The following is a 26,940-nucleotide window of genomic DNA, read 5'->3' as shown; positions in this document are numbered from 1 at the left end:
CTAAATAATAATCCCATGGTGTAGTCTATGGTGCTTATGAATTTGTCATAGATTTTCAAATTAGGATATGGGACCATAACTATATTCAATTTATTGTTTTGAGTTAGGGCCTGGTTCTGTTGCCTAAGCTAGAGTGCAGGGACATCATCATAGCTCACTGCAACCTCAAACTCCTGGGCTCAAGTGATCCTCCTGCCTCAGCCTTCTGAGTAGCTGGGACTACAGGCATGTGCCACCATGCTGAACTAATTTTTAAAATTTTTTTGTAGAGACGGGGGTCTTGCTTAAGACCCCTGACCTTAAGTGATGTTTCTGTCTTTGGCCTCCCAAAGTGCTAGTATTAAGGCATGTGCCACTGTGCCCAGCTATTTTATGGAATTTAGAGCTTAGAATTATTTTTCCTTTCTGGGGATGTGTGTGTGTTTGTTTGTGTGTATACACACAAAAAAATATATAAAATTTATATAAACTTTAGCTGCCTACTGATAGCCTTTTGATAGTAATCCTTATCAGAGTTACCATTGTTATTTGGCTTCATTTGCTGGCCTCCTTCCATTCTAGAAATGTATGTTAATGGCTCTACTGTTGGCTGTACTCTACTTTTGGAGCTGAGGTAGTGAATTCTCAGTATATATTTTCCATAGATACAAATGTAAAATGTGACTTATTTAGAGTAACTTAGTACTTATTTCTGAATTTTGTTTTTCTTCTTTTTAATAGAAAGCCATTGTCACTCAGATCAAAGTCCCAAGAGTTCTCTAATGAGTGAGATGAGAAATGCCTCACCTATAGGCCACAGATGGGAACCATCTGCTAGTAATGTGACTGAAAGAAAGAAGCGTGGGTCATCTTGGGAGTCAAATAATCTTTCTGCAGACATTCCCTGTGTGACAGATTTAGGTCAACAACAGATTTCAAGTCCAGAATTAAATAGGAATAATGAGATAAATGATCATATTAACAAAAAGAATACTACAATGCAAAGAAATAAACAGTATCTTCCTGGCTTATCTTCTGAGTCTCCTGGTGAACCTAATGCAGGGTACGTGAATCAAGTTCAGGATAATGATGACTTTCAGTTGCAGAAAACTGTGTACGATGCTGACATGGATTTAACTGCTAGTGAAGTAGGCAAAATTGTGACTGTTTCAACAGGCACTAAAAATAAAAGTAATAAAAAAACAAAGGAGTGTGGAACAAAAACTTTCAGAAAAGTGAAAGATTCAAGATCTGACAAAAGGAGAGAAAGATCGAAGAGACAATTTGAAAATAGTTCAGATGTGGATATTGAAGAAAAGACTGAAAACGGACCAGAAAGAAGATCTGTTGTCCTGGATGGCAAAAGGGATTCAGAAGATCCAGATTTTATTTTCAGTACCAAACAGCTGGCCCAGGCTGACATCCTGGAGAAAATAACCCTTCATAATAATAACTTTGATCAAGATGACAGGCAGAATACACAGTGTAATAAAAAGAAGAAAAGAATACATGTAACAAATAAGCAAGAGGAAACATACTCCTCCCAAAGTTCAGATAAATTCCGGCAGGAGAGTAAATTTGATATGGATCAGAATTCCCTAACTTGTAATAAAAGTAAAGCTTCTAGACAGACATTTGTGATTCATAAATTAGAAAAAGATAACTTATTCCCAAACCAAAAGGATAAAGTAACCATTTCTGAAAACCTAGAAGTCACAAATGAATTTCAAACAGCCAATCTTTCCTCCAAAGATAATGGAAATTTATATGATCATGAGACCCAGAATATGTTGGATTTAAATGAGTATATCACTGATATGCGACCTGCTGAGCAAAATGAATCAAAAATAAATAAGCTTAGGAAGAAAGTAAGTCGGAAGACAAAAATAATTTCTGGAATGAACCAAATATATGAGGATAATGATAAAGATGTACATGGCCCAAAAAAAGGTAATGTTTTCTTACAAACCCAAGAGGATAAAGAAACTATCTCTGGAAACCTAGAAGTTGCAAATGAATTTCAAATACCTTCTGTTTTCACCAGAGATAATGGTGATTGTGAGGCCCAGGATGTATTGGGTTTGCAACAACAGATCACTGATGTATACCCTGTTCAGCAAAATGAATCAAAAGTTAATAAGAAGCTCAGGCAGAAAGTAAATCGGAAGACAGAAATAATTTCTGAAGTGAATCATTTAGATAACAACAAAAGTGAGCATTGTCCGGTAAAGGGTAACTCTTTCTTTCTAACCCAAAAGGACAAAGCAATCATCCCTAGAAATCCAGAAGACTCAAGTGAGTTTCAAACACCTGCTTTTTCTACCAAAGATAGTGGAAACCTATGTGGTTATCAGACTCAGCATGTTTTGGGGGTGAAAAAGCATGTCCATGATATGCAACCTGCTTGTCAGAATGATTCAAAAATAGATAAGAAGCTTAAACAAAAGGTATTTCGAAAAACAGAAATAATTTCTGAAATCAATCAAATATATGAGAATGACGACAAAGATGTGCATGACCGAGAGAAAGGTAACTACTATTCTCCAACCCAAAATGATAAAGAAACCATTTCTGAAAACCTACAAGTCATAAATGAATTTCAAACAGCTAATCTTCCCACCAAAGATAATGGAAATTTATGTTATTATGAGACCCAGAATATATTGGATTCGAAAAAGCATGTCACTGATATGCAACCTGCTGAGCAAAATGAATCAAAAATAAATAAGAAGCTTAGGCATAAAGTAAATCGGAAGACAGAAATAATTTCTGAAATGAACCAAATATGTGAGAATAATGATAAAGGTATGGATGGCCAAGAAAGCTATACAAGAGATCTTGATTTCAAAATAAATAAATCTAAACAAAGACTTGAATGCCAAGGCATTATCGGTGGATACTCCATGGAAATCAATAGTAATGAAAAGGAAAGTTGTGGGCAAATTTCAGATCCTTACCAACTAGTTAAAAAATGTAAGAAAGAATCATCAGGCAAGGCAAAGAACATTTTGACTAAAGGTAAGAACAAATCTGTTTTGCAGTCAACAGATTCTTTAGAGATACCAATCTCCTTAGAAGCTGAATTAGAACATAATACTAGTGAAGCAGATTCTGATCCAGGAAAGCCAATTGAAATACATAACACTCAGAAGCAAAGAACTACAACTCTGAATAAAAAACAAGAAATCCACTTTGTGGAAGTGATAAAAGAAGGAGAGTGCCAGGTCAAAAAAGTAAATAAAATGACATCCAAATCAAAAAAAAGGAAAACCTTCATAGATCCTTCTCCAGAGAGCCATGAAGTAATACTTGACACCGTTCAGGGAAAGTCAGTTGACTCTGATCAAGCTGATAAGGAAAACAATGTGGAGAATGAGAAAATGGTCAGAATTAAGCCAGACTTTTACACAGAGATGTTTAAATCTTTATCTCAGATATATTCACCTAACACACAAGATTCTTACTCTGACAATGTTCGTGAAGGTTTAGTACCTTTGAGTATTTCTTCTAGTAAAAATCTGATAATAAAAGAAAATTTTGACCTAGAGTATTCACCAAGCTTTCAAGTAAGTGATGATATGCATGAGAAGATGGACAAGACGAAATTTAATGTCAACCAGAGAGCACAAAAATCAGGAATAGGTAGGTCAATAACCTAAAGTGATAAAATCTTAGAAGTGTTATCTTTTAAGATTTTTTCCATTTATTAAATATTTTCTACTATAACTGATATTTTTATGAAATTTTAAAATATATAGCTGTGTAGCATTTATGATCTGTAGAAACAGCATGAAGGAATCTAAAGAAAGTGTAATACTTTGGGAAGATAACAGTGAAAATATCTTGGACAGCCTAAAAATCTGATTTGGCCTTTACCACAAAGTTAGGCAGTTAATTTCCTTTTTCATGTTATTTGAAAGAAATTGAATGTTTCAAATGTATATATAATAATGAATTGCACTGGTTTTGTTTTACCAGACATGATTGCAAGTTTCTTAAGGGTGGGAATCCTACTCCATTCAGCAGCAAATATTTAATGTGATCAAAGCATTATTCTGGGTGTTGTAGAGGACTGAAAAATAACCAATACCAGCCCCCTTTCCTCAGAATACATGTATGTAAAAGTAAAAAACACAGTGGTGAAATGTGGTAAATGATTACTTAGTAAAAGCACATATACTATGCCAAGGGATGTAATAGGGAGTAATTTTGACTAGAGGAATCTGCAAAGGCATCATTAAACAGGTAACACTTAGGCCCTAAAGCAGCAGTCCCCAACCTTTTTGGCACCAACTACCTGTTTCATGGAAGACAATTTTTCCATGTGGGGGAGGGGACAGAGCTCTGTGGCCCTGTCTCCTAACCCCCCTGGCCCAAGAGTTGGGAACCGCAGCCCTAAAGGATAAGTAAGATTGTTACCTGTAGTGTTTACTTTTTATATTCTTCTAGTTATTAAAATAATACTCATTGCAGAAAGTAGAGAATCAGAAAAAGGGTAGGGAAAATATGACCTGAAAGAATTGCAGTCACCCTTTTACCATGTGCATGCAGAATACAGACCTGAATCTATGGATTTTTAAATATATATTTGAAATCGTACTACATATAACATTATTTATCCCACTTTTTCCCCTTAATATTGAATCCTAAGGATGTTCTTTTACCACTAAAAATTTTGTAACCTTAGACATTCCTTTAAAAATTAAAGGCCGGGCGCAGTGGCTCACGCCTGTAATCCTAGCACTCTAGGAGGCCGAGGCAGGCAGATCGTTTGAGCTCAGGAGTTCGACACCAGCCTGAGCAAGAGCAAGACCCCGTCTCTACTAAAAATAGAAAGAAATTAGCTGGACAACTAAAAATATATAGAAAAAATTAGCTGGGCGTGGTGGCGTATGCCTGTAGTCCCAGCTATTCGGGAGGCTGAGGCAGAAGGATCGCTTGAGCCCAGGAGATTGAGGTTGCTGTGAGCTAGGCTGATGCCACGGCACTCTAGCCCGGGCAACAGAGTGAGACTCTGTCTCAAAAAAAAAAAAAAAAAATTAAAATTTTTACTGGGAGCCTAACATTTCAATATATATACGTAGAACACTAGGACTTTGATGGATAAGGCTATTCCAGTTAAAAAGCACATTGAAGCAAGAGAATTACAAAGGCCTAGAGTTGCAGGCTATTGTTAGAAGACTGGTGAAACAGCTTTCATCTCTGCTGCTCACAGTGCCTTTCACACTGTGGCAATCAGTGGCATATATGTTGAATGTGCAATAATTTGTGTGCTCTGTGAAAAGAGTTGAATTATGAGGAATTTTTGTCAGCCTGTATGTGATTTCAGAATAAAAAGGTTGCAGGCTATTTTGATAGTTTGTTTCAAATTTTAGTCTCTGTCCTCTAAAAATTGAATTGTTTTAAAATTTGCTGCAATGATTTGCAAACTACTATATAGCCCATATCTGTTTCCATCTCTATATACTTTTATGAGTATTTGTGAAAAATAATATTCTTTTCAGGTGATAGACCATTACAGGACTTGACAAATACCAGGTTTGTTTCAAATAACACTGCTGAATTTGAAAATAAGTCAGAAGATCTATCGTCAGAGCTGCGAAGCAGAAGAAGAAAGTGTACTCCTCTCCATTTCAAAGAGCCAAGTCTCAAAGGGTAAGTATTTCAGTGATATTAAAGTGATTTTAGTATGCTATTATAAAATATATACTTTAAAAAAATTCCTTTCTGAATTAGTATTTAAACACTTTTGAAAATCAATAAAACATGTAACAACCATAGTATGATTTGGGTAAGATTTGAGGAAATGTATTCTTTAAACAGGCGTTTTTTTGTGTGTGTATGTATGTGTCTGAATTTAAATTGGTTTAATTTTATTTGGTTCCCAGTTCTGCTACTATCATTTTTTTAAATTGTAGCTTGATAATTATAATTTTTAAAATTTGTTCCCTATGATTTGCAAACTACTATTTTCCATATATATTATCCCCATTTATTTATTTTCTACCTTGTCCCCTGGAAAAATTCGAAATAGTTTATATGTCCTTTACTCTCAAAGAATAACAGTCCTTTTTGTTTTCTTTTATAAATTTCAAATGTACTCCAACAAAGAGAAGAGTACCCTCCAATTTATCCATTTCTCAGATTCAACAATTATCAAGTTTGCCATATATGCTTCATTTACCGTTTTTGTTGCAGTAGTGTTTACAGTCATAAATATGAAGTCATTTAATTCCTGAAACACTTTTGTATATATCTCTAAAAAATAAGAACTTCTTAGCAAAGTTCTTAACAAAACCAGACACAATTATCACATCTAACAGTAACCAGCAGATGGCAATAATACACGGGAGGGTGAAAGAGAAGCAAATTGAAAGTGAAATAAAGGGCCAAGGAGCTTTTCTTTTCTTTTCTTTTCTTTTCTTTTCTTTTCTTTTCTTTTCTTTTCTTTTCTTTTCTTTTCTTTTCTTTTCTTTTCTTTTCTTTTCTTTTCTTTTCTTTTCTTTTCTTTCTTTCTTTCTTTCTTTCTTTCTTTCTTTCTTTCTTTCCTTTCTTTCTTTCCTTCTTTCCTTCTTTCTTTCCTTCCTTCCTTCCTTCCTTCCTTCCTTCCTTCCTTCCTTCCTTCCTTCCTTCCTTCCTTCCTTCCTTCTTTCCTTCCTTCCTTCCTTCCTTTTTTTTCTTTCTTTCTTTCTTCTTTTCTTTCTTTCCTTTCTTTCTTCCCTTTCCCTTTCCCTTTCCCTTTTTATCTTTCTTTTCTTTCTCTTTTTCTTTCTTTCTTCCCTTTCCCTTTCCCTTTTTCTCTCTTTTTTTCCTTTCTTTTCTTTCTCTCTCTCTCTCTCTCTCTCTTTTTCTTTCTTTATTTCTTTTTCTTTCAACAGCTTTATTTTTTTTTTATTTTTTTATTTTTTTTTTTATTTTTTATTTTTTTGAGACAGAGTCTCACTCTGTTGCCCGGGCTAGAGTGCCGTTTTTGGCAAAAATTCCACAGAAATGCTATGTCCTTCTCCTTGCATCATATCCAGGCTTTATCATGTTAATATGTTTCATTATTAGTAGTGTTAACTTTGATCATCTGGTTAAGGTTGTGTCTGCTGAGTTGTTTCACTGTAAAGTTACAATCTTTTACTTTATAGTTAATAAACATTGGGGGTGATACTTTCAATCTATGTATTTTGTTTCTCAAACTTTCATCTAGTAATTTTAGCATTTATTGGTGGATCTTTCCTGCAACAATTACTACTGTGGTTACTAATAGTAAGTTTCTATTTCTCTTCTTCCTTGTATATTAATTGGAATTCTACTGTAAGGAAGAGTTGTCCCTTTTCCTTCTATTTATTTATAGCAGTATGGGCTCATGGATATGGATTTTGCTCCATAGATGAAAATCCAGTACTATCAATATTTATTTTGTTGCTCAGATTATTCCAAATTTGACCATTAGGAGTTCCTTCAGGTTGGCTTCTGTGTCCTTTCCACAAGACTTTGTACTATTTTGAGCACTTCCTTACTTTCTAACAAACAAGACGTTCCAGGTTCATCCTAATGTTTTTTCCTGCCCCATCCCCAGAACTAGACACTTGATTGAGAAGCCTAGTTACCTTAATTGGAGAATTGTATTTAAGAGCCAAGATCTGAGCACAAGGTATGTTCGTGTCTTGTGTTGTATTAGTTATCTATTACTGCAGAACAATATTACCATAAACTTAGTGGCTTAAAGCAGCAGTCTGGACACAGCTTAGTTGGGTGCCCTGCTTAGGGTCTTACAAAGCCTCACTAAAGATGTCATCTAGTCTGGTTCTCATTTGGAGGCTAAACTGGGGAAGAATCTGCTTCTAAAGTCACACAGGATGTTGAGAGAATTCATTTCCTTGTTGTTATAAGACAGAGGGCCTCAGCTTCTTGCTGTCAAGTAGAGGCCTTAGCTCCTTACCACCTGAGCTTCCCTCCCAAAATGGCCACTTCCTTCAAAGCTAGCTATGGAGAGAGTCTCTAGAGTAAATCCTCTAGTAAGATAGAGTCTTATATGAGGAAGTGTCATCTCAGAAATGAGACATCCCGTCACCTTTGCCGTATTCCATTTGTTAGATGCAAGTTCACAGCTCCTGCCCATACTCAAGGGGAAGGGACTATACAAGAGCATGGGCTGGGCGCTGCGGCTCACGCCTGTAATCCTAGCACTCTGGGAGGCCGAGGCAGGTGGATCGCTCGAGGTCAGGAGTTCAAGACCAGCCTGAGCAATAGTGAGACCCCGTCTCTACTAAAAAATAGAAATTATCTGGCCAACTAAAAAATATATATAGAAAAAAATTAGCCAGGCATGGTGGCGCAGGCCTGTAGTCCCAGCTACTCGGGAGGCTGAGGCAGTAGGATCACTTAAGCCCAGAAGTTTGAGGTTGCTGTGAGCTAGGCTGATACCACGGCACTCACTCTAGCCCGGGCTCAACAACAAAAAAAGAGCATGAACACCAGTAGGCTGGGTTCATGGGGGGCTCCTCCCGAGAGTCTGTCTACCATGGATGTTGTTGCTCTTAGACACTCTCAGCAGGCAGAGCTGGGAAACATGTATGTGTAGTAACTCACACATACAACACTCTCATATTTCTGTATCTCTCTGTATATATTGTAAAAACCATGAGCTTATACTAATACCTCTGATTCCAGTCTAATTCCACAGCATTCATTTTAGCTTTCCCCTTTTGCTTTTTAGTAAATTCTTTCTCCATCAATGAGATACTTGGCTCTCTTTATCTATGAACTATTTACTTACTTGTCCAATTCTAGTATACACATAAAGTAGTTTCAAGAATGCTAACCCATATCCCTGTGAGAGAAACATTTATTAACTAGATTATAGCATTTAGGCAGTTCTTTTTTGTCTCAGTTTAGTTCTTTTCTTCTCCAAACCCTTCAGTGTAGTTATGTTTCTCAGTTATTCATTTGTTATTGTTTGTATTCCATTATTCTCCTCCTACATCTTGATAGGTTTTATTTGTTTACTTTTGGAGTTTGTGAAACATTTTCAGATTGTATAAGTCAGAACTAAACAAAATGGTATATGCTAAGAAGTCAACTGCTTCCTCATCTCTGCTACCCTGTTTTCATTACCTCTTCTTTCTATCCCATTTTGACCTACCTGTGGGTAACTAACCAGTTTTTTAAATTTCTGGTTTATCCTTCCTGTACTTACTTTATACAAATAAGCAGATATATGTATATCTCCTTTTTCCTTAATATAAAGGTAGCATAGTGTGGCTACTTTGTTGAGCTTTATTTTTCATTTAACAGTGTGTTCTAGAAATCACTTCATGTCAATTCATAGAGATTTTTCTCATTCTTTTTTTGTAGCTGGATAATACTTACTTCATGTGTCTAAATATATATAGTTTATTCAATCACATTCTTATATTTGTACTTTTAGGTTGTTTCTAATATTTTGCAATTATAAAAATACTACATTGAACAATCTTGTGCATTTATATTTTTATATTGTTGGGGGTGTATCTTCAGGGTAAATTTCTAAGAGTGAGATTGCAGGGTTGAAAAATAAGCACATATGTAGTTGTCTTAGGTATTGCCACACTTCCCTACAGAGACTTGTACCAACATGCACTCCCACCAGCAGCAGCAATCCCCAGCCTTTTTGGTATCAGGGACCAGTTTCATATAAGACAAGGCAATTTTTCCATGGATGGAAGGGAACAGGGGGGTGGGATGGGGAGGCAAAACTCAGGCGGTGATGCCAGTTCCTAACAGGCCACAGCCTAGGGGTTGGGGACCACAGTGTTAGAGCACACATTTTCCACAGCTTCATCAACAGAACATGTTGGCATATGTTTAGTTTTTGCCAGTGATAGGTGAGAAATAGAATCCCAATGTTGTAATTTGCATTTCCCTATGAGTGAGTCTGAACATTTTTTTCATATGCTTGAGGGGCATTATATCGTTTTTTGGTCTGTTCATGTCTTTTTCCTATTTATCATTTGGATTTTGGACCTTTGTCCCTCAGTAATTAAGAAATTTTATATATATATATATATACACACATACATATATATATATGTATATATATATACTGGTGATATCAGCTCTTTGCGGTATATGTTACCAATATTTTTTCTAGTTTAATTGTCTTTTGATTTTATGATGCTTTTAATTAACCATGTAAAAATTTTATTTTTATGTAGTCAGATTTACCCATCTTTTTGTTTTATCCTTTTTGAATTTTGACTCATAGTTAGAAAGCTTTTCCCTGTAGTATGGTTAAATAGGAATTCACCCATATTTTCTTCTAATATTTTTATAGTTTTATTTCTTACATAAATCCCTAGTCCATTTGGAATTTTTTTTCTTGTGTGTGGTATAAAATATAGATCTAGTTTTATCTTTTTTTCCAAATGGCTACCCATTTGTCCGAGCACCATTTATTTATTCCAAAATTCAACTTTATCTAAAATATTTGTGATTTTTTATACTAAATTTCTATATGTATTTTTGGGTGGTCTAATTCTGGATTTAATATATTGCAGTGGTCCACTTGTTTATTGTAGAGGCTTTATTATAGTATGTTTTAATGTCTGGTAGGGCCAGAATCTTCTCATAGTTTATCTTTTTGCTTGTTTTAATGTCTGGTAGGGCCAGAATCTTCTCATAGTTTATCTTTTTGCTTGTTTCCCTAGCTATTCTTTAATGTTTGTTTTTCCTTATGAACTTCTGTGCAGTATTAGCTTGTCTAGCTCAGGGTTTCATAATCTCAGCATTGTTGATATTTTGGGCTAGATATTTGTTTGTTGTGGGAGGTTGTCCTGTATCTTGTAGTATGTTTAGCAGTATTCCTGACCTCCATCCACTAGATGTCAGTAGCATCCTCCCATTTATAACAACCGTAAAAGTCTCCAGATGTTGCAAACTGTCAACTGGGAGGCAAAATCACCCTGAGTTGAAAACTGCTAGTCTAGCTTATTATTTTTATTGAGATTGCACTGAATTTATACATTATTTTAGGAAATTAATCTTCACAATACTGAATTCTGTACAACAATGGGGATGTCCATTTGTTTATGTCTTTTTTTATGTCTTTTAGAAGTGTTTTAAAGTTTTACTTACATAGGCTTTACACGTATTTTGCTGAATTTAGTTATAAGTATTTAGCTTTCTTTGTTGCTATTGTAAATGGATGTATAAATCACACCCAGTGTTATTCATGTATATCAAAGCTGTTCACATTTGTATAAGTTTATATCTTGCTACTTAGCTAAATTCTTTTATTCTCTTATCTCACTGATTCTCTGGAGTTTTCCAAGTGTACTGTCATATCATCTGAAAACAGAGATAGTTTTACTCCTTCCTTACCCATTTGTATGCCTCTAATTGTTTTCTCTTGTCTAATTGCATTGATTAATACCACTAGTACAATATTGAATAGTAGCAGGAATAATAGGCATGCTTGTCTTGTTCCTGATTTTGGTAGAAATTATTCTATTATCTCTCCATTAAACAAGATACTTACTTTAGGATTGAGGTATGTATATGTAATTTATCACATTATGAAAGTGTCTCTGAATTCCTGTTGAGTGTTTTTATCATGGGTGAGTATTGGATTTTGTCAATGGCTTGTTCAGCATCTATGGAGATTATCATATGCTTTATGTCCTTTAGATTTATTAACATGGTGTCTGATGATGAGTTTCCTAATACTGAACTAATCTTGCATTCCTGAAATAAATTCCACTTGGTCATGATGTATGTTTTTCATAATGTGATGTTGGATTGTGTTTGCTAAAATTTTTTGTTGAATTTTTATGTCAATATTCACAACTGACATAGGTCTATAGTTATCTTTCTTTGAATTGTCTTTATCTGACTTAGGTGTAATATTATAGTTGCTGTATTAAGGTAATCTAGAAGGTCTCCTTCTTGGTTCCCTTAATGAAATAATTTATAAAGCATTATAACATACATATTTATCATAATATATATTTACATATAATTTATAGAACATTGAGAGTGTCTGGATTTTGAAGGGTTAGTAGGATCCCCCTCTGAAACTGGATCTGGTGGTTTTTTTGTGAAGTAATTCCTTAATAACTTTGTCTATTTCTTTTGTAAAAATTGTTCTATTTAAACTTTCTTGTTCTAATGCACTAACTATAGGTTATTTGTATTTCCACAGGAAATTATCTGTTTCATCTAGGCTTTCAAATTAATTTGCATAAAAGTCTATGACAGTATCTCTTATGAATTGGACATGTAAATGAATTCTAAATATCTTTTCTTTCAATGATTATTTCACCTTTGTCATTTATTATTTCTTGTTTTTGTGCTTTTTCTCTTTTTTTCCCTTGATCAGGTTAGGTAGTGGTTTGTCTATTTATTAACTTTTCCAAAGAATCAGGACTTTGATTTACTAGTCATATCTATTTGCTGTTCTCTACTTTATTAATTCCTGCTTTATAGTTATTTCCTTCTTTGCGTTTTCTTTTGATTTACTTTGCCCTTTTTCTAGTTTTTGGAGCTGAGAATTCAATTTATTATTTTTATTCTTTAATTTACATGGTAAAAATGTTTAGTACAGTTCATTTTTCTGTGATCAATTTTTTAAATGCACCTCATAGATTCTGATATATAGTGTTTTCATTGTCATTTTAAAATTTCTTTTTTTACTTGGAAGTTATTTATTGGAAGGTTTTAAAATTTCTAGATAGGGCAGGCACAGTGGTTCATGCCTGTAATCCCAGCACTTTATGAAGCCAAGGCAGGAGGATCAGTTGAGGCCAGGAGTTTGAGACCAGCCTGAACAATATAACAAGACCCTGTCTCTATAAAAAATTTTTAAAAAATAGTTGGGCATGGTGGCCTGCACTTGTAGTCTCAGCTACTCAGGAGGCTGAGGGAGGAGGATTACTTGAGCCCAGGAATTTGAGGCTACAGTGAGCTACAATCATGCTACTGTACTCCAATAAGGGCAACAAAGCAAGACTATCTCAAAATAAAGTAAAGTAAAATTTTCAGGTAGATGGGCCATTCTATTTTTTTGTTTTGTAAATTCTAGTTTTATTATGGTCAGAGATTGTTTATTGTAGTATTTCTACTTTATGGAGGTTGCCAGTGTTTCCTTTGTGACCTAATACATAATCAGCTTTTGTAACTGTTCTGGGAGCACTTGAGTAGTGTTCCCCGTAATCAGGGTGTAAAGTTTGATATATATCCATAAGACTGTGTTGATTATGTTGCTTAAATCTTCGGTCTCCTTATTTTTTATCCACTTGATCTGTCGTCTTGTACTGAGAGTGGTATGTTAAAATCTGTTATGTATTCCTATCTCTCCACATACCTCCTGTAGCTTTTGCTTCAGAAAGGTCGTGGTTCTGCTTTTTGCTGCATAAATATTATAATTACTATATATATTCATTGTGGATGGTGGCCTTTACTATTACAAATTTCTGAATTTGTCACATTCTATGCTCTGGCACTTAAGTGATAAAGACTCTAAAAACCTATTTGTGTTCCCTTCCTGATAACTCCTGCCATTCCTATCATCATTGCCTATGGTGATCATTCCATAATGGCAAGCAGCTTCAATTAGGATCTGTTTTTACAGGAGCTACCAGAAGCTGTGATATACCTGCTGCATACCCTTTCCAATCCAAAAAGAAGGACAAAAGAAAGTGGCAGCTGGGTGGTCATCACTCAGTATTTGTACTGAATGTTCATTGTGATTTTTCCTTTTAAAACATTTACCAGCTAAGCTGTTTAGCAAAAAATCTGCCTGCACAGATCTAAACTAAAATAGAACACTATTTCATTTTGCTATAATTAGGTTAGAATAGGTAACTCTTTTGAAAGGATTAAGTAAATTCTATCTAATTACCCAAGGCATGAATATCATATTGGCTCACAAGAGAGAAAGAGACCTTTCCATTTAATCTTTTAGACCTTTTTAATTTGGGACTATGTGCATGTATTTCATCCCAAAACACATATATATATATATAAAATGTAAAGGATAAATACAACTCTGCTTCTTACAACATGGTATACTAGGTGCATGGATCAGCACTCTTACTGAAAAGATAAAATTACTGGATAAAATACTAAAAAGCAAAAAAACTTGAATGCATCTATTGTCTGTCAGAAGCAAATGCAAATATTTTCTAGGGAGTCCTCCTTCATCTCACATCTTAACATATTTTCCACAGCCAAAGTTCCAAAGGAAATGAACAGCTAGCTCACAGTTAAGAAAAATACTATACATGCAAGGGAACAAGGTACCAGCAGAAACAGCTGTTAGGAGAATCATATACAGAATATATTAAATAAAATAAGTATGTCTGATGTTTCAATAAAGGAGAGGCTTGAAAATGAATAAAGATGTTGAGTTGAAAAAAGCAAATCACAGAAAAACACCTACAGTATTATTCCATTGATATAAAGGTCAAATGTAGATAAAACCAAACAGTATACTTTTTAGGAGTGCAATACACAGGTGGTAAAAACTGTAAAGAAAAGCAAAGGAGGATAGTTGTTACTTTCTGGGGAGGAGAGGGACGTGACCAGAAGGGAATACACTGGAAGCTTCTGAGATGTGGTAGTACCTTATTTTTTAACTCGGGTGATAGGAACATGAGCATGTATTTTATTGTTTTTAAACTGTACATTTTCATGTATTGTTGGATGTGTGCTACATTTCTTAATAAAAAGGAAATATGTAGTAAAGCATGCAATGTGTAAAATCTATGTCGATTAATTTTTCTTAAATCTTATAATTCCCACTATTATAGATATTTCAAATATATAGCAAAGCCTGTGGTTTAAGGAAACTGCTTTTCTACTGGTATGATGCAACAATTTTCTTCTCCCTGCTTCACAGCAAATACTAGTTTCGTGTTGTTATTATTAATCTTCCTTTTTTTCTACTTTGCAGCAAAATGAGAAGATGAGGTGAATTTATGGATTCTGGTTTTTCTGAATTCTCAAAGCATAATGAGTCAAAATAAAAACATAACTAGGATCGAGAAGATGAAACGTTTGATGAAAAGTTTGCTTTTTTTCCTCTTTGGCCTTTTCATGGAGGGTTGATTTGTCCCTTCTTGTGTTTAGATATATGTGCATAAAATAGCACATGTATCTTTAGATACATGTGCATAAAATAGGACATATGTCTAAATTTTGTAATATTAAACTTTAAAATCATTTTGGTCATCGCCTAACATCTTCCTGGTTATTTAAGCTTCTTTCTACCTAATAGCCTTTAACCAAACAATAGTTATTAACCTTTTTACCAAATAAACTGCATTAATAAATACTTTTGCATTGGTTTTCTTGTATACCAAGCTATCTTGTTTTGTTCTGTTTTTAAACCATTCAGTATATGTGAGCATCTAAAAGGTTTTAAAAGTCACATTCTACCCTGGCTAGTTTTCTCTTACCCTTCATTGTTCTACTTTCAGAAATACTTGTGTTAGGTGTCAGTTTTTGTATTACTTCCATTATATGTAATCTGATGACTTGGGGGAAGGATTAATCTTTCAAGTTCCTTTGAATTTGGTTTTTATAACTAAAAAGATCACTTACTATTCTAGTAATAAGTAATAAATCCTATTCATGTCTGAGATCGATATATAGCTTATCATATGAAAATTACTAGTGAAACTTTATGCTGCCTAGATAGAAAAGCTTTCTTAGACAATATCAGACTACTGAAGGGGTGGGCCCAGAAATCTGCATTTAACAAACACTTCAGGTAAGCCTGGGACAGATTTTTCTAGTTCTACACTTTGAGAGACTGCCGTAAGGGTACGGGGTACCACAGAACTTATTCATAATATTAAAGATGACATTTCCAACTGCTAAGGTAGAACAGCCACCCAACAATGACAGTTGAGTGGAGGCTAGAAGCTTTATTAAAGTAACAGTCTATGCGGTGGTTAAGAGCTTGACACTCTGACAGTCTTTGTTCTCTTTCCTGAACTATTATTTTAAGACTTTGGGCCTCCTAGAGTCACTCTGGTATTATATTTTTGTTCCTATTGTTTCTTTCTATTTTTTCTTTCTGTAAGAGTTTTCTTTTTTCTGTTGCCATGCAATTATTTTTTATTTTTTATAGTCATATGTATCAACCTTTTCCTTTACTATTGCTGGAATTTGGCCACAGTAAGAAAAAATTTTCCTACTCCCAGATTATAAAAACATTTACCAATGGTTTCATTTATTTTTTAAATTTCTAATTCATGTGGAATTTGTTTATTATGTGGTGTGAAGTATGAATGCCATTTTGACCTTTTTTCCAAATGATTCTCAATTAACTAAAAAGTCCTGCTTTCCACTACTATTTTGAAATGCTACCTTTTAATGTTGTATTTCCATGTGCACTTAAATTTATTTTTTGATTTTCTGCTGTCTTCTAGTCTGTGTGTCTTTTTATGCCCAATACCATATGTTTTAAATTACAGAGACTAGAAGAGTTTGAAAGTTTTCCTTATATAGGTTTTGTGCATTTCTTGATAAATTTATGCCTAGTTTATCTTTTTTCTTAGTAGTATAAATGAGGTCTTCTCTTTGATTTTTCTCTCCTAATTACTGTTTGCGTATATAAAGACTATTGATTTCTGTATGTTAATTACTTAACTGTTTTTGTTTGTAATACTTTTTTCCACACATAACTCCTGAAAACCACACTATTTTACCTCTTTTTTCAATTTTTATGCTTCCCATTGCTTTCTCTTATCTTATTGCATGGCTGCTACTTTAAGTAAAATGTTAAATAGTAGTGGGAATAGCGAGTATCCTCATCTCATTCCTGATTTTTTATGGGAACATCTCTGGTTTTAATTCATTAAGGAAGATGGTGGCTTTTGGCCTGGTTATGTATATTTATAATCACATTAAAGTATAATCTATAAATTATTATTTGAGTGCCTTTTTGTTTTTATTTATTTTCAGAGTCTTGCTCTGTCGCCCAGGCTGGAGTGCAGTGGTGTGATCATAGCTCACTATAACCTCAAACTCCTGGGCACAAGCAATCCTCCTGCCTCAGCCTCCCTAGTAGCTAGGACTACAGGAATGTACCACTACACCTGGCTGATGTTTTTATTTTTATTTTTTGTAGAGATGAGGTTTCACTATGATGCCCAGACTGGTCTCCAACTCCTGGCCTTAAGCCATCCTCCTGCCTCAGCCTTCCAAAGCACTGAGATTATAGGCATGAGCCACCATGCCCAGCTTGAATGCTTTTTTCGAAAAATTATGAGTGGGTGTTGAATTTCAACAAATGACTTTTGGCATTGATAGTGATTGTGTAGTTAGGGTCCAGCCAAGGGACAGAAACCACAATTAATTGTTAACCATATATAATAGAGAAATGAAAAAAGAATTGGAAAGGCAGAAGGGACCACTGGAGTATCATAAAGGAAGTAAATATGGGAAGCACCCACCACCTCCAGGGCTGAAGGAACAAAGGGAAAAAGAGTGAACTTAAGGCTTGGAGGAAGAGTTTCAGGACCTGGGACACTGCAACTGGTTGGGGCCAGTTTCCCGTAAAGGATATGATGAGACTGGTCTGATAAGATGGAGCCAGCTGTGAGTACTGAAGTCAATTGTTGCTGTCAGGGTGAACCATTTCTGTGGTTATGCTGATAGGAACAAAGCACTTTTCTCCTTTCTCCTCTATACTTCCAGTTTGCCTCTAACGTCCTCTATTGGTAGAGACTAAAAGGAAGGCTGGCAAAGAAGAAAGCTGATTTGCAAAGTCTTGGCCTTAAAGGGAAACAGAGAAGTATGGATTTGAAGCTGAGACACAATAGCTTAATAATCAGCACAAAAATCTATCAACGTGATACACTACATAGATTTGCTGATACCAAAGCATTCTTGTTTTCATGGAACAAATCCCCCTTTTTAATGTGTGCTAGCTGTTGTCTCCACTCAGCCCATCTCTGTATACATTGCTATATGATGCTGGGACTGAAAAATATTTTTTCTTTCCAAGTTCACTTCTTTTTAGCTCCTGTCAATAGGGTGCACTTGAAGGGGATGGAAAATCAGAGTGAAAAGGAACTCACTCCTTCCTGTTTGCTTGCTCTTGTCAGTATCATCAAAGTAATGGCGCTTTACCCAGCAGCAGCAGTAGGTTAAGGCACCAGTTGGTTTTAGCACTTCTAGAACCAGCCTCATTATGCTCTCTTAGAGGTAACAGCACTAGTTGGATTGTGCCCCTTCATCAGAGGCTGCAGGTCTACCTTTTCAAGGAGGCTTTTTCAGGCCCCTGAGGTATAAGCACCATCTTTGCTGCACCCCATTCTTAAAGGTCTGAGTTGTGACTTCTGGAAGCCTTTTTCCTAGCTCCTGAGATATTAACAGTGGCTCCTTCAGGTCTCCTCCAAGTTTCTCCGGTCTAATAATCCCAACGTCTTCCCTAATGTGTGCACACTTACCCCAGTTGGTGTCTATACATTGCTGAAAGAATGCAAAATGAAACAAGCCTTATAGAAAAGATTTTGGCAATATTCAATAAAATTACATATGCATTTATCATTTGCTCCTGCAGTCCTACTTTTAGGAAACTATACCAAAATTCCTCTTGCAAAAATACAAAAATTGCACTATGGCATGGTTTGTAATAACAATAACAAAAAAGAACAACCAGTGTACCATCAATAGGGCACAGTTTATTTGAAAGCAACCTAGAATGAAAATAATTTTCTATTAGGTTGGCGACAGAGACACTTGACCTTAGAAAAAGTATTTTGAATTTACATCTTCAATAAAATGTAATCTTTTAATCTTTATTAAAAGAACTACAAAGAAATCTTAAACTTTCACTCACTAGTCTTATTGCTACTGTAATAGTGTGTGGTTATTTTGAAATACATCTACGGACAGGATAAAGCAATTATGTTAAGGTTTTAGAACCAAGATTGTTGGCCTAGAGGAAAGGGATACAATTATAATCCAAGAAGATTTTTAAAAACCTGTAATCTAAAATTTTAATTAGAAATATCAGTGTGAATATGTGCTTTTTGTCACCCTTCTTTTTAAAATTTTGTATTTCCTAGTGCTGCCCCCTAAAAATGTGTAAAAACAATGACAACTCATTGGCAATGAGCACCTTTAGCACCCAGATTGTGGTTTCTAAATACTTATTGCCCATTTTAACATACTGACTGCCACGCTAGAAAAAAATTTCCTTGGGGCCACAGTGTTTTGTTATGAAAATAGAATAAAAATTTCAAAAATAAAATGATCCTTTCTAATTTAATGAAAACTGTGGAGGTTTTTTTACTGTTTTCTGTGTATAAGCTATATAACTTGAAAAATAGTTCTCGTGGCTCTCAAGGTGAGGAGACATGAGTTACATAGGCTTCCTGAGGCCCCAGGCTCAAAACTAGTGTGAGTTAAATACGACTCACATGGCAGTTAATGTGTTAAGGAACCAGTCTGGGACAGGATATAGACAAGGTGAGCTTGAGGCATTTTTATTGTGCCACAAAGCAAGGAAATTATCAAAAACTAATGCAAACATATCAAAAGGACACAGATTTCAATTTGAAGCTGTTTCCATTGGCCTAAGATGGGACAAACAGCATCTTGAAGAATGATGATTACAATTGATGAAAACACATTAACTATAGGAAAAATCATAAATTCATAATGATAAGAAGGGGGGAGAGAAAGTAAAACATTGTATACTACTGGAAGTAACTCAATACTCTGAAAATTTATAATTTAAGGGAAAGTAATACAAACTTATCTTGCCTTTCTGATATGAATTTAATTTGTGGATAGTCAATAGCTCTACTGAAGGATGGAGTTCTAGCCAAGAGGATCCCAGCTGATGAATGCAGAAGAAATCCTAGAATTGGAAAAATTGCAGCACCCTAATAAAATTACTGTTGAGGCAGTGCTCAACAATGGATGTGAAACCATTAGGTGAGATTGTTGTTGGAGAAATTCATTATGAAGGGATACTGAACCCACTGATCAATCTTAGCATTATTAAGAATGAAACAACCAGACTTCATGACAACCAAGAATACTATGAAGTATTCTTGACCCTCTCCAAAAACAAATTGACCCTGAATTTAATCAGAGCTTTAGATCTAATATTTAGTGTATAGAAAATAAGTAGGACAGAAGAACAAATAACACTGGAGAGAAGCAATCAGCCACATTCAAAATGTAGTTCATTTCAATAGGACAACAGGCCTAGTTTCTTCTTGGACATGTTGAGATTTGCTTTAAAAAAAGGGGGGGGGGAGTGGGTGAGGAAACTGTTCTAGATTAAAAGAGACTGAAGACAGCACAAGCAAATACATTGAGCAGCCCTGTTGGATTCAAAGAAATCAAGTGTAAAAGACATTTTTTAGACACTGAGAAGTGGCATTGTGTCTGAGTAATAAAATGTGTGAGTTTTTAATGTGTACTGAAGTATTTAGGAGTAAAATAATGTGTCTGGGATTGGCTTAAAAGTAGTGCAGAAAAATGAGGGAGTGTGGCAAAATGTTGAATTGTTAAAGTTTAGTAAGGGGTGAGTTGATGCTAGTTGTATGCTTCACTTTCATGTACAAATTTTGGAAAATCTCACAATAAAATTTTGTGTTTACATAAATGAAATGACATGGGAAAATATTCTAGGTATGTTCAAATGAAGTCTGGAAAATAACTAGTTTAATCCCATTTGAATTTTTAAAAGTGTTATAGTACAGATTTCAAAAATGTAAAGATGGACCCAAAAGCTTAAGAGTGGTAAATCTTAAATTGTGGGCTTGCAGGTGATTTTTATTTTTATGCTTTTCAGTATTTTCCAAGTTTTACTTTTTAAAACAGTTTTCCAAGATGGTTAACATCTCTGTTGGCATTTACCAGATAAACTGCAAAGAGTGATAAAACATTTTTTAAAAGTTTATTTCTATATCAAGGTAGCTCTTGATTTTAAAAATAAACTTGAATAATTATTTCTAAAACTCTCAAGAAGTTGTAAAACCATTCGTTGTCCGTAAGATCCTCTCCTGCAGAGCAGAGGACAGAACTGCAGCAGCTGGGGGGGGGGGGGGGGCGGAGGTGCTACTGGTGGCAGACTTATCATTTAGCTGGAAACCCACTGAAAACATGCAATACCATGGGACCACCAAAGCGATGGATCTGCCAAGCCGCACGAGGGTGGCACGGACGCTAAGCGCCGCAGGCCGGGAGACGAAGGGGTCGTCTTCACCTTCGCCTGTCGACTGCAGCCCCCACGGAGCGTCCACGCGCATACCAGATCCGGGAAGTTTTCCCGGGACTTAATCTGGACTTTCTGCGTCGAGGGGTTGGTTGGACTTTCGGCTCCGCAGGCCCCGCCCCACTCGTCGGGTCGCGCGGCCTAGTCCCGGCGCCTGCCACTCCTCGGAGCCGCCGCCTCCGCGCTGGCCCTGGGACCGACCCGCCGTCGGACGCGCCACCATGGAGCCGGCGCCCGAGCTGCTCTTCTACGTGAACGGCCGCCAGGTGAGCGCGCCCGCGGGAGCGCAGGGACCGGCCCCCGCCCCGTCCCTCGTCCCCTCCGCGCCGCCAGGGCTGATGCGCGACCCCACCCGGGCTCGCTCGCTGGAAGCCGGGTTTGCCTCTGCGTCCTCACCGCCACCTCTGGGGCAGGCGAAGGACGTGTTTGGGGGACCGCCCTGGATCCTCAGGCCCCCACCTTCCTCATGGTCCCTTTTCCTCTCCTTCCAAGGCTCTCAGGCCGATACCGCCCTCCCCCTACACAAGAAGGGAAAGAGCTCTTCTTACCACCAAGGCAGCGCCCCCAGTGCTCTCCTGCAGATCCCGGCCCATAACGGGAACATCTCCCAGCAGACCGAGAGCAGCCTAAGGAGGGCTGAGCCTCAGCTCTCAGGGTGTGTTTGGATGAGCAGGGAGCAATTTAGAGTCGGGACAGAACCTTAGAGATGAACTAATTCAAACCACCCTCATCGTTTCTCAGATGAAGAAATTGTGACTGCAAAGTCACAGCTAGTTCCTGGTAGAGCTGAATCAAAGCCAGGCTCTGCGGACCCCGAGGTCCGCCTGGGATCCACTGCCGGGCTCACTCCGCAATCCTTGGGGACAGTTCCAGGCCGTGTCCAATGTCTGGGGCCGGCAAGGCCCCGCGGGATGTGGGCATCAGCTCTGCTCACTCGTAATGTTGTCCCAGCATATTGACACCTTTGAAGGGGGAAACTGAGGCAGGGAGGTTAAAGAGCTTCCTCAAGAGCTAACAACTGAGCAAGGACTGTGATAACTCCTTTCCGTGGTGCCGGCGCTGGTTCATGCGGAGCACCTGTGACCGACCCCTACTTCTGGCTGAGGACAGCCAGGACACCTGCCCTGACCGACCCCAGCTGCCTCCCCAGGAAGCTGACGAAGGTTAAGCAGCAGGCCCCTCACTTGTGAGACCTGCTCTAGGCCCGGAGCCTAATTTCACATGTATGGTTTTCTATTAATTTTTTAAAGAGGAGCCCTCAAATTGTACAAGTTCTAGGCCCCGCAAAAGCTTTGCCCCTGCTGCCTGGGTTCCACGCTGGGTAAGGTGAGCTGGTTTTTCCTGATCTATAATGGGGGCCATTAGGACCCCTCACAAGACTGCTGTGAGGGTGAAATATGATAAGAGGATGAGATGATTGACATTATGTCATTTTTTCTTCTTTTGCACAACAGAATGGTACAGTAAAACTGGCTTTTTTTAGACAAACAAGGGTTCGATTCCAGCTGTAACTCTCCTGAGACAACCTAACCTCTCAGAGGCTCAGTTCCTCAGTTCCTATGTTAGAAGGGGCTAATGCTACCCAATTCATACAGAGTGATCACAAGTGTTCAATCCATGCAAGGGCCAGTATACGCCAGGCAGCGTTGCAGGCCCCTGAGACATAGCAGAGCACAGACTTGGCAGAGTCCCTGCTGGCATGGTGTTCATGTTGTGCAGGGGAGACAGACAGCATAGAAATAAATACTTAATGTATAATATATAATGTATAAATGTATAATGTCAGGCAGTGGTAAGTGCTGATATAAAAAATAAAGCAAAGTGTGGGGACAGAGAGTGGGCAGGAGCTGATATTTTAGATGGGATGGATGTTTTGGCCCCTCGGAAAGAGTGACATTTGAACAACCACTGGGAGGAAATGAGGATCAAGCTGTACAAACACCTGGGGACAGAGCCTTCCAGGCAGAGGGAGTGACAGGGACAAAGGCCCCAAAGTGGGAGGATTTCCATGTGCTCAGGGGACAGGTTGGGGGGCTGGACAAATGGCTGGGGGCCAGATTACTAGGGCTTTGGAGGTGACAGTAAGGGTCTTGGTTAAATGAAGAAACAGGTATTCTGAGTCTAACAGCTTCTCCCCGGTTCTCCCTCCCGTACTTCCAAACAAACTGCATTGGGATTTTTAACATAATGGCTAACAACAGTCTGCACTAAAATTAATTAAGCTGGTTCTTATCTATCAGCCCACTTTGTTTGTGGGCCAAATGTCCTGTTATCATTTGTAATGTATACTCTAGAGATGTTGATTTACTTTTTTAAATTACTCCATTCAAAGAAATTGTGTCACCCTTTCCCACTTCTTCTCCTCCCTTCTAAAGTCGAAGCAGTATGTGCTTCAATACTGGTAAGCAAGCCTGAATGCTACATGGAAAGAATTCAAATAAATTTTCTAGTTCAGAGAGTGAGGGTCTGTTGAGAAAATGTGAGAGAAAAACCAGCAGAGAAGAAGGGTCTTGAAGTCAAACATGACCTCTGGAATTAAAAACTAGCCTTTGAAAAGGAAGCTTGGAAGCCACTTAGGAGGCAGGAGGTGACACGATTGGTCTTTGGTCTGTACTTTTTGCAAAATCTCCCCAGGTCACCAAAAGATGTCGTCAGGCAGGAGCTAAGGCCATCTGGAGGCAAAACCAGTGCACATTGGCCAGAACCTTAGTTGTAGAGAGACTTCTAGAATCTTATTCACTCCACTAAGGGTTCAAAAGAACAGGTGACCCATTTAACATGAAGTTTAAGGGAGGAGGGGCCCATGAATAAATTATACCATAGATGACACATTCTGACCTCAACTCAGGAACTTAAGCGTGTCATTCCGTGAGGCTGTGAGGTATAGTGATCAAAGGTGTGGGTTTTGGAACTAGTCAGGCATGCGTTTGAATCCTGTGCTGTCTGTTCTGCCACCTGACAGTCCAGGGCCTCAGGCAAGGTACTTAATATCTCTGAGCCTCAGTTTTCTCCTCTGCAAAGCAGAGCTAATAACAGAAACTTATCTTCTGGAATTGGGGTGAAGATTAAATTCCGTGGACAGTGGTTAGCAAGGTGCTTTTACACAGTTAACACTTAATATGTGGAAATGATTGTTAATATCTGGACCAGAAAATAATCTCCTTCATTAGTAGAGCCAGAACTTGCTTAGAAGTGTCAAGAAGGCTAGGAAATAGTCATTGAGCATTATTTGCTACATGGGCTTAGGGTCTTAGTATTATGTAGGAATCTGGAGAAAGCTGTTCATTGGCTGGTGTTTCGTGGGGTCCTTGGTCTACTGAGCTGCTGAAATGGCTGCAGTGATTCAGAGAATGGGGTTGCAGGGAGGCAGGTAAAGGCAGCTTGGGCAGGAAGAACCAACAAGCAAAGTGAATTTTCAAGCAAGCTGAGCTCAGGCAGAAGTGTCCTCATGGCTGTCCTCTCTGGCCTCCTTGTCTGCTCTGAGGCTGCTGTGGGTTATTCTTCTTTGCTAACCGTGGCCCACAGCATACACCTCTTTCTTCCCTCTTCTTCTACCTCTCAGCCTTGTCCTTTTGCATGTACCTGTATCTCATTCTTCTTTTCTGTTCTTTCCCCCCTTTTCTCTGTCTTCCTTTCTCTTTCTTCTTTCTGCCTCTGTCTTGGACCTGGGCCAGGTCCCCTCAGGCACTAGCCACCAGCTATGCACAAACGAAAATGATGTCTTAACCTTGTGCAATTTGAACTTGGGCTCTCCCAAAAGGACTGGCAGAGATACGGAGGGACAGAGTCTGCCTTTGCAACACCCAAGGCTATCCTGAGATGAGTATGTGCACCAACCCTGACCTGAGAACTGTCATCATCTCTCCGATCCAGAGTCAACAAGAATAACTCTGTCCCCATCCCCTCTGTACCTCCCAGTCACTATCTTAGTGTGACCTTCCTGCTTCACTCCCAGAGCTGCCAGGACAGGGTGCAGATCCCCGTTTCCACTTCAAATATAATCTCGACCAAATCAAGAAAAATAAACACATTTCAAGCCAGTGGCACTTTGAACCAGAACTCCAATCTCTTGAAACATCTCCTGGAACAAATAAACAAACAGCTAAGGCCTGCTTCTTCCATTAATTCCTTCCCAAAGTATGTAAATATTCCCCAAGCATAAAATGCTATTCTTTACTGTCTGTCCATTAAAACCAGGCTTCTGTAATTTGCCGTCATATCTGGGGACAGACGTTGTGAGGCTGGGCCAGAAGCTTTATGTTATTATCTGAGATCCATTTCTTCTCTCTTTTTCTTCTGCTGTCATTAATGCATTGCCTCATGGTCTAAGATGACTGCTCGAGTTTTAGCCGTTTCATCCCTATTTCAGACAGGCAGCAGGAAGGGATAGACAACCAACAGTTTCTACCACCAGTAACTTCTCTGTTTTTCTTTCTTCTGTTCAGACACCCCAGTCTGTGAGAAATCATTCCTCCCTTCTTAGTGTTCTCATAGCAAATTGTACACATCACATTCAAGTCATTCATTTAATTAGTTAACATTTATTACATCCTTATGGTATATCCCCAGCACAGAGCCTAGAGTTTGACAGAGAGAACAGAAGATGGTTTCTCTCGGGATTGAGATAGGCTTACACATATACAAATAATTATGACACAGAGTAAAACATCACATAAAAGAAGGGAAAGGACATTGGCCATGGAAACACAGAGGAGAATAGTCACTTGAAGCAGGGACTGGGAAAGCGTGTATTAGGTGGCAGCACTCTCCCCAGGGAACATTTGAGCAGGGCTGGGAATGACAAAATTCTGCCAAGTAGAGAAGAAACGGACTTTCAGGACAGAAAGAAGCCAGTATGCAGATGTGGTGAAGGTGAAAGTCCATGCACTGCTGGGATCGGCCAGTTCTTCCATGTGGCCTGAGTTCAAGATACATGGAGATGATGGGGCAGTTTATTAAAGTGGCCTGGCCAAGGAATTTGAACTTCTTCTTGTACTCCAGGAATGCTTGGATTGAATTCACGTAAGACACACTCAGTGTACTCATTTAAAATGTACATTTTCTGGTTCCCTGTCCCAGAAGTCCTGATTCCATAGAGATTTCATTTTAACAAGCATCCTGGTGATTCAGGAATTCCAAGCATGACAGTTTGGCAGGCAGGAGGGGTGTTAAATTTAGGCAGATATTGAGATGACTTGGATTTTGGAGAGGTCACTCTGGTAGTGGTGCAGAGGGCAGTGTCGTGGGTGGCAGGGGTGGAGGCTGGGAGACCTGTCAGGCAGCTGTTAATATTATAATCATTCAGGCAAGTGTTGATACAGGCTCATTGCAGATGGTGACAATAGAAGAGAGGGTGTTTAGAGAATCATTTTGGGAGTGTAAGTGGAAGAACTTGGTGACGCTGATTGTGTGGATTGAAAGAAGGAAAAAGTTGAAAATAGCTCAAGTTTTTAAACTTAGATAACCCAGCAGATAGTGAGGCTATGAAACAGGTTAGAGGAAAGAAGGAAGGAGTATGTTTGGGAAATGCAATAAAGAGTTCCGTTTGAGGGCCAGTTAAGTTGAAGATGCCTGGGAGGTGCCCCACTTTTTTTTCTTATATTGTAGCATGTGTACACACATTCACACACATACTCACATCTCTTTTCAGGTTGCAGACTCTTGTAGCTCACAGATCTGACCTTGGCAACTGGCACCTGCCTCACCTTTCCTTGCATGTGGACACTTAGAATTGAGGGTGAGGAGGC

At 37.9% G+C, this 26,940-nt stretch overlaps 2 protein-coding genes across 6 annotated transcripts in view; both read left to right on the top strand.

Moving 5' to 3' along the window:
- Positions 1 to 15,274, top strand: part of SGO2 (shugoshin 2) — a 41,315-nt gene extending 26,041 nt beyond the window's left edge. Inside the window, exons 7-9 of one of the 2 annotated variants that reach the window (XM_045559825.1) lie at positions 721 to 3,621; positions 5,484 to 5,634; positions 14,900 to 15,274. In XM_045559825.1, coding sequence (XP_045415781.1) covers positions 721 to 3,621; positions 5,484 to 5,634; positions 14,900 to 14,915 — 3,068 coding nt within the window. In that variant the 3' untranslated portion in view covers positions 14,916 to 15,274. Of the gene's footprint in view, positions 1 to 720; positions 3,622 to 5,483; positions 5,635 to 7,546; positions 7,818 to 14,899 lie in introns of those variants that run through there. The other variant, XM_045559824.1, reaches the window with a different exon arrangement.
- A 5,975-nt stretch (positions 15,275 to 21,249) lies between these two features.
- The window catches only part of LOC123643919 (aldehyde oxidase), a 65,839-nt gene continuing 60,148 nt past the window's right edge, over positions 21,250 to 26,940 (top strand). Inside the window, exon 1 of one of the 4 annotated variants that reach the window (XM_045559818.1) lies at positions 21,250 to 21,459. In XM_045559818.1, coding sequence (XP_045415774.1) covers positions 21,415 to 21,459 — 45 coding nt within the window. In that variant the 5' untranslated portion in view covers positions 21,250 to 21,414. The remainder of the gene's footprint in view (positions 21,460 to 26,940) is intronic. The other 3 variants (XM_045559823.1, XM_045559820.1, XM_045559819.1) reach the window with 3 other exon arrangements.

The sequence above is a fragment of the Lemur catta genome, chromosome 8 (genome assembly GCF_020740605.2).
Source record: "Lemur catta isolate mLemCat1 chromosome 8, mLemCat1.pri, whole genome shotgun sequence".
In the NCBI taxonomy this organism is placed as follows: domain Eukaryota; kingdom Metazoa; phylum Chordata; class Mammalia; order Primates; family Lemuridae; genus Lemur; species Lemur catta.
Note: the sequence above shows the minus strand (reverse complement) of the source record. Positions and strands in the feature narration are given on the sequence as shown.